At 48.7% G+C, this 13,624-nt stretch overlaps 1 protein-coding gene across 1 annotated transcript in view; it reads right to left on the bottom strand.

Moving 5' to 3' along the window:
* ATRN (attractin) overlaps window positions 1-13,624 on the bottom strand; it is a 147,456-nt gene that overhangs the window by 25,224 nt on the left and 108,608 nt on the right. Inside the window, exon 27 of the mRNA XM_050321089.1 lies at window positions 7,601-7,679. Within this exon, the coding sequence (XP_050177046.1) occupies window positions 7,601-7,679 (79 nt within the window). The remainder of the gene's footprint in view (window positions 1-7,600; window positions 7,680-13,624) is intronic.

The following is a 13,624-nucleotide window of genomic DNA, read 5'->3' as shown; positions in this document are numbered from 1 at the left end:
CACCAGCCCAGGGTGCTCCAACCTGGCCTTGGACACTTCCAGGGATCCAGGGGCAGCCACAGCTTCTCTGCCCAACCTGGGCCAGGGCCTCCCCACCCTCACAGCCAACAATTCTTTCCCAATATCCCATTTAAATGGGAAGCCATTCCCTGTGTGCTGTCCCTCCATGCCTTGTCCCCAGTCCCTCTCCAGCTCTCCTGGAGCCCCTTTAGGCCCTGCCAGGGGCTCTCAGGTCTCCCTGGAGCCTTCTCTTCTCCAAGGGAACCCCCCCAGCTCTCCCAGCCTGGCTCCTCAGGAGAACCCACCGTGCACCTCACAAAGGAACACTCAGATCCTGCCGTGGGAACGTCCCATTTACATCCTCCTGACTCGGTGACCCTGGGGGAAGGGGAGAAACCAAAGGAGTTCCCTTCCCAAATAAAAACAGGCATCAGCAAAAAAAAACCCAACACAGGGGCCATAAATATTCCAGGAGGATGAGCCACACGGCCCCCAGAACCAAGTGATTTAAAGCATTTAGCTACAATTACACAAACTACCCTGCGAGTCAACAAACAAACAATTTTCTCTGTCGCTTTCAACATCACCGAAAATTAAGTTTTTAAGCCCCTAGAGCAGCGAACATATTAATGGCAGCTAATTAGTTTTGTGACTGACTTCGCAGGCTGCGTTGAAAGGGAGAGGGAGGGGAGAATTAACGTTCAAATGCTTCTCAACAGGCATTTCCACACTTCCAAACTACAACAAAGCGGAGAGCAAAGCTGCTGGGAAGGCGCCTCACACTGAAATGATGGCAGATATTTAATTCAGGGCTGATTAAGATAAGTAAGTTATTCATCATAATCATGCCCAGTAGGAGGGCACTGAAAACCTGACCTTTAATAAGAAGAATAAGAACTTTTTTTTTTTTTTTGAAAAGACCAGAAGGATCCAGCCCGTGCAGATTAAACTGTGCATCAGTAACCTGGTAATTGCACCGTGGCACGATGCACCTTTGATTGAGCTGAGCTCCTCTGGGATAATTACACAACACTCCTCCTCTCCCTGATTTTTCCAAATAGCTAAACTGGGTACCTGTGCTGCTGATCCCTGGCATCAGAGAGACAACTCAGAGTCTGAAACCAGAACATCTTTACATAGAAATCATGGAATATCACGAGTGGGAAGGGATCCACAAGGACCATCCAGTCCAACATCTGGCCCTGCACAGACACCCCAACAATCCCACCATGTCCAAACCCTTCTGGAGCTCTGGCAGCCTTGGGGCTGTACCCACTGCCCTGGTCAGCCTGGGCAGTGCCAACCACCCTCTGGGGGAAGAACCTTCTGCTGAGATCCCGCCTGAGCTTGCCCTGGCACAGCTCCAGCCATTCCCTGGGGGCTGTCTCAGTCACAGAGAATGAAGCCATCAGTACAATCAATTGTGGGCTTTGTAAAACCAGGTTGGACTCTCCTAGAGCTGGACTTGATACAATCACAGAATCACAGAATGGTTTGGATTGGAAGGGATTGCAATGACCATCCAGTGCCAAACCCCTGCCATGGGCAGGGACACCTTCTACTAACCCAGCCTTGGACACTTCCAGGGATCCAGGGGCAGCCACAGCTTCTCTGCCCAACCTGGGCCAGGGCCTCCCCACCCTAACAGCCAGCAATCCCTTCCCAATATCCCATTTAGCCATTCTCCCTTGTCCTGTCCCTCCATCCCTTGTCCAAAATCCCTCTCCAGCTGATTTGTAGGTCCCCTTCATGTACTGAAAGAACCATAGAATGGTTTGGGTTGGAAGGAACCTTAAAAGGTCCCTTTAAGGTTCCTTACAAGGACTTTTTAAGGGTCCTTAAAGGCCCTTTAAAGATCATCCAGGTTTGTTGTTTTCTGGGATACAAACCCCACATCATTCCCTAGTGCCACCCCCTCTGGAGACTCCATGGGAAGAGCCCGGCTGGCTCCCAACTCCGTGTCCATGTTTTCCAGCTCCCACTGCTCAGCTGGAATTGCCCACCTCCAATTTCCCCCCACAGGCACTAAAGTGACAGGACCACGCTCAACCCAAACCAGGCCACCGATTCCTCCCCCTCCCCGAGCTGGAACCTCCCATCCACATTAATATTTTGGGATATTTTTCCTCTTATTCCTGCTGACCGAGGCCACATGGATCCCACGGATCCCTGCAGAGCACTGGCAGCGTTTGGAAGGCTGGAAAAAGCCTCCTGGCACTGCCAGATGGGTCCCAATCATGGATTGGAAATTCAGGGAGAGCGGAAAGTTACGATTTATTTGATGTGACCTCCTGCTCAGCCCAGAAGTGACCCAGAAAATTCTCAGCCACGTCCCTAAAAAGCACTAAATTGTTGGTGTTGCTGCTCTTGCCACTAAAAAGAAGAGGAAAACAAGCCAATTTTGGGCTTTTTTTACCCCCAGTTGGGTGTCAGTGAATGGTTGGGGTTGGAAAGGACCCAAACATCACCTAATTCCAACCCCTTCCATGGGCAGGGACACACTGCTGATGGTTTTGGCTGATCCTTCAGGTGATCCTCACCCCACCATGAATCTTCTGCAGCTTGGCTTCATCAAACCTCAGCATGTCCTTCCTGGGATTAAAGGAGGAATTTGGGATGCTTTGAACTCTTCCTGCTCTTCCAGATAACAAATTCATCTTGCAGTTTTGTTCTCCACCACCTGTAACCATCTGCCATGTTGCTGAGAGGGTGTGGACATGGACACAGCTGGTTACACCTGATAGCAACACTGTGCTCTTATTTTACTGCTCACAAACAGAGAAAATATGAATTTACATGGAGTTATTAAAGCACCCCAGCTCCTTCATTTCAATCTGCTGTCCTGGGAATTCTGGGAAGGAAATCCACCTTAACTGGTTAAAAAATACATACCCAGGTTTATGTTTCTCACTGTAATGAGAGAACTGAGAACCAATCCTGTGACTCAACCTCCTCCCTCACCCTCTCACTGTGATTTCTCACTCCCCCAACTCCTGTTTTCTCTACAAACCACCCCAAAACCAAGTCAATATTTTCTTCTCACTGACAAGACACCCCCCAGGAAGGTCTGTGTGGCCAGTGACTGCTGGGAGCTTGGAGAACACACCAGGAGACCCCCAAAGCACCTGGGACTGCCCAAATTTAGGGCCATTTCCTGCCTGACCTTGGAATATTCCCACAAAAAAAGCTGATACTGGATCCTCTGGAGCAGATCCTGGCCCAAAACACCGCTGGAGACTCCAAACAATGATGGAAATCCTGATTCACAGTTAGAGTTTGAAAATATCCCCCACTTTGAAGCCTTTTCTTTGACCAGGGATGCCCTAAATCAGCGTCTAAGAGAGAAGATGAGAGCAGGACAGGGAAGGAAATGAAGGCAGGGCACTAAATAATACCCAGCAGCCATCCCTTGGAACACCCCTGCTGTGAAAAAACCATGGAAATCTGCCTTCCTGGTTGGTATTCCATGTTGTAGAGGAGGATGCCAGGGAAAACAGAGGCATTTTGAACACACTTGGGAAGGAAAAAAAGGGTTCAGCAACGAGGTCACGAAGGGGAAGGATAATCCCTGCAGCAAATCAATACACAAACCCCCTCCTGAATAAGCTGGCAGAGTGAAAAGGTTCAGACCTGGATAGCCTTGGCAAGAAAGGAGGTAAAACACAGAGAATTTTGTGGATGTTAAAGGTGAAATTGAGGTCTGGACACCCAAACTGAGTTATCTCTGCTCCTGCTTGGTGTCGATGCTGCCACCCCACCCTGCCAGGGGCACAGGGAGCGACCCAGCTGAGCTGCCTGTGCTGGCAGAGTTAAGAGGAGCTGTTCCCTGCTCCAGGAGAAAAAGCAGACCGAGGGTGAAGGGGAGACAATTCTGGATGCTAAAATAGAACAACAGGACAGAAACCTCCCAGCAGCAGAGGAGCACTTTGAATTTCTAATGCCACCCTCGTGCTCGGTGATTTATTCTCTATTACCACCTTGATACCTTTAACGTGTCATTTTGCCAGAGACAAGACAGAAAGTTTTCCTGTCCCCATTTCCTCCTGTCACTCACCTGATCCTATAAAAGCTGCCTCTCTATTCCCATTTTCCCTCTTTAAGATATCAGATGATGCTTAAACGTGCTGCTCGCTGGCAAGGGAATGAACACCCCATTCACAACCCCCTCTCCCCCAGGTCTGAGAGGACACCAACTGTTCCCAAATTTGACTCCAGGTCAAGGTTTACACTCTGAACTTTGCACTGGGTGCTCCAAAGTCATTTTCCTACACCTTGGCTACACCAGGTTTGCACCCCCAACACAGGAGGTTGAGGAGTAGCAGCACGGACTGGCTGGAGTGGATGAGACGAGGCACATAGAAGGAAAAAAGTCAGGATTATTTATATTTTATGTCATTTTATATTTATATTATATAAAGAAAAGCCAGGAGAATCTTATAAACTTGACAGGATCCTGATGGAGATGCTGGGTTTGGAGCAGGAAGGAAAGAAGGCAGATTTGATTCCAACCAAAACGCTGCTGCTCTGTTCCATTAACCCACCACACCAAGCACAGCTTTTCCAACCTCCCTCTAGGATTTCTCCCAGCATATTTTCCAAGCAATCCTGCCTGAATAATTGTGACTCCTAAACCTTTCAGCACGCTCCCTTTTCTGCCCTATTCATATCTCAGGATAAGCCTCAGCAAATCAGCCTCTCCCTCTGCACCGTGATAAGGAGTTGGGCACTTGCAGCACTTCCACTGGAAGCAGAAGTGATGGATAGCTGGGAATTACCTGCAGATTGCATCGTATTTTACTCAGTTCTGGGTTAAGATTAGACAACAAGCCCAGAGTTATGACAGCACAGCCCATGGGAGACAGGAGATTGTTAACAGGACTGCTGCTAAAAATACAGCTCAAACCACAGAAAGATCTTCCTCCAGGACTGCAGCTTTTCAGAGAATCAGGGAATGCTTTGGGTGGGAAAGGACCTTAAAGACCATCCAGTGCCACCCCCTGCCATGGGCAGGGACACCTTCCACCAGCCCAGGTTGCTCCAACCTGGCCTTGGACACTTCCAGGGATCCAGGGGCAGCCACAGCTTCTCTGCCCAACCTGGGCCAGGGCCTCCTCACCCTCATAGCCAACAATTCCTTCCCAATATCCCATTTAAATCTTCACTTTTCCAATTTGAAGCCATTCCCTGTGTGCTGTCCCTCCATGCCTTGTCCCCAGTCCCTCTCCAGCTCTCCTGGAGCCCCTTTAGGCCCTGCCAGGGGCTCTCAGGTCTCCCTGGAGCCTTCTCTTCTCCAGGGGAACCCCCCCAGCTCTCCCAGCCTGGCTCCAGAGCATCCAAGACCATTTCATTCCAAAACCATCTCATTCCAAAACTCTGCCATGGGCAGGGACAACTTCCACAAGCTCCATCCAACCTGGCCTTGAACGCTTCCAGGGATGGGGAATCCCATTAATTAATCAATCATTAACTACTCAAGAGAGCTTTGCTTGGCTTTATTGAAGATCTGTGTTAAAAACCCCAACCCTGCAAGCTCTAAAATGACATCAGATAACACCAAAAAGGCAAGGAAATTTTTGGGGTGGACTTTTATTTCTGGAGACAGCTTGTATTAATATATTTAATTACGGCCCAGCAAAGATTTAAAAAACTCTTGCCTCAAGATTTACAGATCTTTCTAAGAGGAGAGGAAGGGAACAGCAGAGATCTATGAACTACAAGATAGAGGCAGCAGATAAAAAGAAAGGAGCAAGATAAATAACAGCCTGGAAAACACCCCCCTGACGAACTGCCTGTCAAACAGCCACACGTGGAAATTGAATTTAGACTTAAACATGCCAATATGTTGCTTTTTTCCCCCTCCTTAAAACATGCATCACGCTGGAAGCAATTTACAGGCACATCCCTCACTCAGGCCACTGCTCCAACGTTTTTAACAGGTATTTACTCCTCAGTCTGTACTCCTTGTACATTCCCAGATAACATTTAACCCCTGGAGCCGTGGGGAATGTTATGCTGACTCCAGCTTAGCTTCCTGCCAAGAAAAAAAAAAAAAAAAAAAAACCAGCCACCCCAGTAAAAATTTATCTCCCCTCAGAGGATACAGCCAAGCTCAAAGACTTCCATTATTCCCAAGATGAAGGGTTATCTGTTGGCAAAGCAATGATTTTATTATGCAGCGAGTTCAGCGGTGAGAGCGAAAACCGCGCGGAGCAGAAAAGAGGGAGAGGAGTCATCAGACACCATCCCGCTTTATTCCAGGAGGGAACAGCCTCAGATGGAATAAATTCACATCATTCACACCACTGCACTCGCAAAAGCACAACCAGCCACGGAGCTGCAGGGAAAACGGGCGCTTGCAAAGAATTCCAGAGCTGCGGAAGTTCATCCCCCAAATCCCCTGGGATCGACTTCCACGCGGCAATAAAAGCACAGGGCGGCAGCTGGGTGGCTGCAGATGCCAAGGGCTTCGTGCCAGCAGGACAGCTGGGAGCAAAAACTACGGGAATGGGCAGATTTCACCCCAAAAATCCCACCACATTCCTTAGGGAACCTGGCCTCGTACAGTTATACATAGGAAGTGCACATGGATTCACTTGAGTCACGCCTGGCTCCTCTTACTTTGCACAGAAATAAACGGATTAACACCAGGAAAGCTCCAAAAAACCAATTCCAGGTGCAGCCCAGCCCAACCCAACACGAGACAAGGCTCTCCTTCCCTGGTTTTAGCGCTTGGAAACTCCCAGGAACGTGGAGCTGTCTGCCTTGTGCTTCTCCACAAAGGCAGAAATCAAAAATATTAGCTGAAATCTCTTTAAGATTTCAGCTTTAATCCCAAGAAATGGGGGCACACTCTGCGTGTCACAGCGTGTTTGCCACCCAAACCCGGTCACCCCGAGTGCCCTGGGTGCAACAGGAACTCAGGTTCCACTGGAAAGCAAGGAAAGAAGGTGGTGAAAACAGCAAATTAGGGATAAAGAAGGAGCAGCCAGATTTTGGAGGGTGCAGAGCACAAATTTTGCTTCCCATGCAGCAAACAACAACAGCAAGTCTGATCTGCACCAGGGGTAGGCGAAGAGGAGAAAAGCTTTGGCTCTAAAATCTGCCTTTTTAAGCAGTAAACTACACTCTTCCAAATCCTGGGTGGCTTCTCCCACCTTTTTTTCTCCTGTTCTCAACCTTCCCAGGAGGGGGAAAAAAAAAAAAAACAAACCAAACCCAACCACACAAAATCTTTCAAGAAGGTTTAATTCGAAAAAAAAAGAAAAAAGGGATTTGACTTCTTTATTTTAGAGCGAATCTTCCTATTTTCTGTTTCCTCCCTCGAAAACAGATGCAAAGAACCTCCTGATTTAAGTGGGTTTGTATTTCTGCTGTCCAGAAACACCAGCTCTGGGGGTTCAGGACACTGGGAATTCACCAAGTGCAGCCATCAGGCCACCGAAATAACACCATTTGTCACCAAAATCACAATCAAAATCACACCAAAGCCCTAAAAAGCAGCATTTCTAGATCAGTGGAGCTCTGCCTTGAACATGTGAATCAAAGGGAGGGAGGACAACTACAAAAGTGGCATTAAAGGAGCAGGATTTGACATTCCAACCTCTCTCCGTCGTGACGCCCAACAACTCTGTTTGATCTTCCACACCACAGCTGCCACCAGGAGCAAGGACAGGAAACAGCTGGAAAGGGAAATAGAAAAAAAAAGAGAGGGATGTTTTAGGTTTCTTCTCTGTGATTAAAAAAAACCACAAACAAACGCTGTAGGAAATAAAAGAAAAATTGGATGGAAAAAGTTCATATAATAATATTAGGGATGTTATTGATGGGAGATGATCCAGCACAGCCAGGGGGGAATGACACAGCTATTTCCAGGGAAAAACTCCTGTTCCAAAGTTCCCTGTGTGACTTCCTTAGATGACATTCCCCAGTTTTCCCCGGGAAGTCACAACTGAAAGATTCAATCAGGTTGGAAAAGCCACTTATTGCCTCTCCCTGGTGATGTTTAAACCTCAAAAAAGAAAAGCCTTGAAAGCAGCAGAGAAAATCGATCATTATCCTTCTTTTCCAAATGACAAAAATAAGATAAAGTGCAGAGCAGTGGAATTCTTTCAAACAGGCTAGTGCAGATCCACGGGCCTTGCTTGATTGCCCCCACATCTATGTTGGTTTTCTTCAATCAAAAGAAGGGAAAAAAGGATGAATGGATTTATCAACTTCTGGGGGAAATGCAAGGAAGCAGATTTACCAGAAAGCAGTCATAATAATGGCAATAAAAGCTGACTTTATTGACAGTTATGATCTTATCACTCTGAATACCTAATGAGCAACTTCAAGGCGCACAGGCAAAGATTAAAATCCAAATCCCCCTGGAAGCCTCTCTCCTCAAGGACTGCATAAGAGAAAACATCTCCAAACCTCCTGCCCATGTTCCAGTGTGTATTTAAAGACAGTTCAAATTTCCATTTAGAGGAAGATTAACCAGAACAGACTTATTTCCTCCACAGTGCAGGATTAACACTGATATCCAGGCTCGGGATGCTTGAACAGGACATGCTTCTCTTGAGGAGAGACTTTGCAAAGCACCACAAAGATCTTCTCACTCTCCACAAACCCCTGACAGGAGGGGGGAGCCGGGGGGGGTCGGGCTCTGCTCCCAGGGAATGAGGGACAGGAGGAGAGGGAACGGCCTCCAGCTGTGCCAGGGGAGCTTTAGGTTGGATACTGGGGAAAATTTATTCACCAAAAGGGCTGTCCAGCCCTGGCACAGCTGCCCAGGGCGGGGGTGGATCCCCATCCCTGGAGGGATTTAAAATCCCTGTGGATGTGGCACTTGGGGACAGGGGTCAGTGGTGGCCTTGGCAGTGCTGGGGGAATGGTTGGACTGGATGATCTCAGAGAGCTTTTCCAACCTTAACAATTCTGTGATTCCATGACTTTCATCAATAAAACCCAGGACAGGCAGCAGGGACCATTCCCTGAGATGTAGAAGAGGTTCCTGATGACAGATCCCTGTCCTTAATTCCATATGATGGAAACTCTGGGGATCAGGCACAGAACTCCAAGGGGCAGCCAGTTGGCAACTGCTTCAATTCTTCAGGCTTAGATATTCACAGAAATATGTTTTACTATCATACAGTGCATTATATTAAAAAATTGGCACTTGTATGACTTGTAGGGCCCTGGCACAGGTTGGGCAGAGAAGCTGTGGCTGCTCCATCCCTGGAAGTGTCCAAGGCCAGGCTGGATGGAGCTCTGAGCAACCTGGGCTAGTGGAAGGTGTTCCAATGCAGGGAGATTGAACTGGATGGGCTTTAAGGTCCCTCCCAACCCAAAGCATTCCATGATTCCCTGACTTCAGCACTGAAACATCTCCCCAGCTGGCAAAGACTCCTGCAGTGCCCAGTTCTAAATACTCAAACCTGGCATTGTTGCTCTGGAAAAGCCTGACCCTTTCCCTGCAAACACAAATTCTCCACACAAGCATTTCAATGGCTGGTTTATTTCCCTTTTTCAGAGGGGCTGGATTTTGCAGTAAAAAAAAACCAAACAATGTCCTCCCATTAACTAAAAAGCACCTTTAGTTGCTCTTTTGTTAAAGAACCCCAGAATGCCTGGAGTTTGAAGGGATCCATAAGGATCACTGAGCCCAGCTCCCTGCTCCTCCCAGGAATGTGCTTTATCCACGATTGGGGATTTGATCCCTTCAGCTTTCCCTTTCTTTCAGCACTGCCCACACCACCTGGGAACAGTATTTCTCTCTGGGAGCAGGTCACGCTTGGATTAGATGGATTTTCACTTCTCCCCCACTTGAATGATGGACTGGAGAAATGTTTGAGGGTGTTTTTCTTGGGATTCACAAAACCATGGAATGGTTTGGGCTGGAAGGGCTCTTTCAAGACCATCTCATTCCACCCCCTGCCATGGGCAGGGACACCTTCCACTAGCCCAGGTTGCTCCAAGCCCTGTCCAACCTGGCCTTGGACACTTCCAGGGATAGAGAGTTAAATTCCCATTACCTTCCCACAGCCACAACACTTAATGGCTTTGTGAAGCTTTTTTTTTATTCTTTTAAGGACACTTTTCCTTCAAGAAACCCAAAGTGCTCCCTGAAGAGCAAAAACCCAAACTGTACCAACTCAATCTTTGCTCTGCTCTGTTTTCAGGAACATTTCAATGTTTTAATACAAATGGAGGGTGGAAATAAAAACTTCCAAGGCAGCGGAGGGAAAAGTGTTCCTGGCTCTGCCTTTAATTTAACCACGGAAAACAAACACATCCAAAACATCTGCAGGAGTCCCCAGGCCAGGCTGCCAAAGCCAACCCCTGCCAGGTGACTGCCCTCACCTCCTGACTCCAGAGACAACACCCACCTCAGGATAAAGCATTTAAACTGCCAGAGGGCAGGGATAGATGGGATACTGGGAAGGAATTGTTGGCTGGGAGGGTGAGGAGGCCCTGGAGTGGATTTGCCAGAGAAGCTGTGGCTGCCCCTGGATCCCTGGAAGTGTCCAAGGCCAGGTTGGAGCAACCTGGGCTGGTGGAAGGTGTCCCTGCCCATGGCAGGGGGTGGAACGAGGTGATCTTTAAGGTCTTTTCCAACCCAAACCATTCCATGATCTGTGAATTTAGTGCTGCTCACTGGCAGCACCTGTGGCTTTTCCATCTCTGCAACCTCAAAACACCTTTATCTGGGGAAAGGAGATGGAAGTCCCGAGGGCAGAGGAGAAAGGGCAGGTGTTTCATCATTCTCATGGAATCCTTTAGGTTGGAAAAGCCCTCTGAGATCATCCAGTCCAACCATTCCCTAACACTGCCAAGGCCACCACTGCCCCCATGTCCCCAGGTGCCACACGTACCCAGTGTTTTCCTCAGGGAGAAAAGCTGGAGTGGAGAACTAAGAGAGGAACTTTATCCCTACATTAAATCCCCTTTCCAAAAGGCAACACTGCACAAGTCTGGGTGTGCCAGAGCCTTCCAGGGGGTTTCCCTTTCCTGCCTCCCTTCTGGCAGCACAGCCAAGACTTTCTGAGGAGAACACAGGGAGGAATTAACAATTAAAGACCAATAAAAACTGCTCCTCAAACGCTCCCCACAGCACCCTGCATTTCACAGGAGCAGCACCACACATCTTTGTACTGTCACAAGGAGGCAGCAAATACCCACAAAAGCCATAAAACCACTGAGGAAATCCATCTCCCCCCCCCTGCACCAACACCCCCTGGAAGCACTGGTGGAGAAATAAAAGGCAGTGCCTGCTGCAGTCCATCACCTGCTGGAGGAGCCCCGGGGGAAGAGCCCAGCCAAGATCTATCTGTTGGGTTTACTCAGCCTAAACCGCCCTCAAATAAGTTTAAAAGACCTGATTTGAGCATCAGTAGCTTCAAAGAAGCTTTTTTTCCCTCCATACTTTGGCTTGGAAGGCAACTGTGCTACGATGGAAGCAGAGGGGGAAAACGGCTGCATGGAGTGAGAGCCGTGCTGGAAAATGGTCTGGAGTGAGAGCCATGAAAATCCAGCCATTCCCAGATGGCTTGGAAAATAAACCTTCCCTGCAGGGATTTGCTTGGCCCTCTCCCTCTCGTTCTCCGCCCTCCAAAAATGAGGGACTGCCAAGAGCTCCCTTCATCCCTCAGATCCACTGATGGATCAGCCAAGACTTCTCCCTGCAGCTCCCCCCATTTCAAATGCTTCCAGGGAGACCTGAGAGTCTCTTCCAGTGCCTAAAGGGGCTCCAGGAGAGCTGGAGAGGGACTGGGGACAAGGCATGGAGGGACAGCACACAGGGAATGGCTTCAGAGTGGAAAAGGGGAGATTTAGATGGGATATTGGGAAGGAATTCCTGGCTGGGAAGGTGGGGAGGCCCTGGCCCAGGTTGGACAGAGAAGCTGTGGCTGCCCCTGGATCCCTGGAAGTGTCCAAGGCCAGGTTGGAGCAACCTGGGCTGGTGGAAGGTGTCCCTGCCCATGGCAGGGGGTGGGACTGAGATCATCTTTAAGGTCCCTTCCAACCCAAACCATCCCAGGAGTCCATGAAACTGAGCTTCCAGTGGCTTGCACAGTTATAAAAATCCATGCTTACCCAGCCTAAATACTGCAGTGCAGGGAAGAGATACATTTACATTTTATGGACAATATTCTATTTGCTAAATGGCTTCATTAAGTCATCCTTAATTATTCATTAAGTTATTTAAGTACAACAAACGAGCAATGCGGTCATAAATAATCTCCCCTCAATTGGCCTCAGCAAATGCATTAAACTTTTCCTTGCTGAGCCTTCAGTGCTGGTTATACCTCGGGCTTTTCCCACCCTGACACAAAAATCCAGACTTAAACCCCCTGTCTTGGTTTTCTTCTGGACTTTAATCTCCTTTTCACAGCAAAGAGGATCCTCTCCCCACTCCAGGTATCCTTAAAGCCCTTCCAACGAGCCCACCCTCATTTTCAAAGCTCTGGAAAACTCCATCAAAGTGCTTTGCTGCGATGGATTCCTCCCGAGGAGAGGAGAAAAATCCATCCTGTGTATTAAGGCCCAATTATTAAACTCTCCTGCAGTGTTTATCAACATCAGAACTGCCTGTAAAGAAATGGCAGCTTTAAACACCCAAATGTACAGCAGCCTTCCCTCCTAATGTGCTTTAACATACACAGGTCACTTAATAATGTCAGAAAGCCCTGCCATGATGACTAGAAAACACAGCCCAAATTATTCTGATGGATTGCAAGCCACTTAAGTGCTATTTGCAAGTAAATTTTAATATGCTGGAGAGCTGCAGGACACGGTGGAGAGCGGTTGGTGCATTCCAAACTCGGAAGGGTCGGAACAAGAGCGCGTGGTTCGCACGGTTGGGCTTTGCCAAACACCTGCCTGGAGGCCACAGAGAGGGATTAACGAGCTCCTGGTCATTAAGAAGGTGGTTCAAGAAGCCACAGCCAACTCTTGGTTGTGGCAGGGAAGGGCAACGGGGTTGGGGAAGGGTCTGGAGCACAAGTGGTTTAAGCCCAGTTGGAAATTAAGAGCAGCTCAGCCGCTCGCTCAACCCCACCTCGGTGGAATAGGGAGGAGAATCCAAAGGAGGCTGAGATGAGAGGAGTTTAATAACTGAAACCAAGGTGAAATACAATAATAATGATAATGAAAGGGAAAGAAAAAAACCACCCAAGCAAGTGATGCACAAAACAACTGCTCATCACACGCTGCTCGATGCCAGCCCCCCCTTCCTGAGCACAGACAGCCCATGCCAGGGGATTCCCCCACTTTATACACTGAGAGGACTTTATGGTGTGGAAGATCCCTTTGGCCAGTTCAGGTCCCCTATCCCAGCCAGGATCCCTCCCACTTTGAGCCACTTCTCACTGGCAGAGCAGGAGATCCAAACCAGATGAATCTCGACCTGGGATAAACACGACTGAGCAAAACCCAACACCCTGAATCCCAAACCCTGCCCTGTGCCAGCTACTGGGACAAGCTGACTCATTCCAGCTGAATGAGAAGTCTGAGGGAGCTGGGGGGGCTCAGCCTGGAGAAAAGGAGGCTCAGGGGGGACCTTCTGGCTCTGCAACTCCCTGACAGGAGGGGGGAGCTGGGGGGAGGGTGTCGGGCTCTGCTCCCAGGGAACAGGGACAGG

This window comes from Myiozetetes cayanensis, unplaced genomic scaffold (assembly GCF_022539395.1).
Source record: "Myiozetetes cayanensis isolate MyiCay16 unplaced genomic scaffold, myiCay2020 scf26, whole genome shotgun sequence".
NCBI classification, from domain to species: domain Eukaryota; kingdom Metazoa; phylum Chordata; class Aves; order Passeriformes; family Tyrannidae; genus Myiozetetes; species Myiozetetes cayanensis.
The sequence above is the reverse complement of the archived record's forward strand: the minus strand, read 5'-3'. Positions and strand labels throughout refer to the sequence as shown.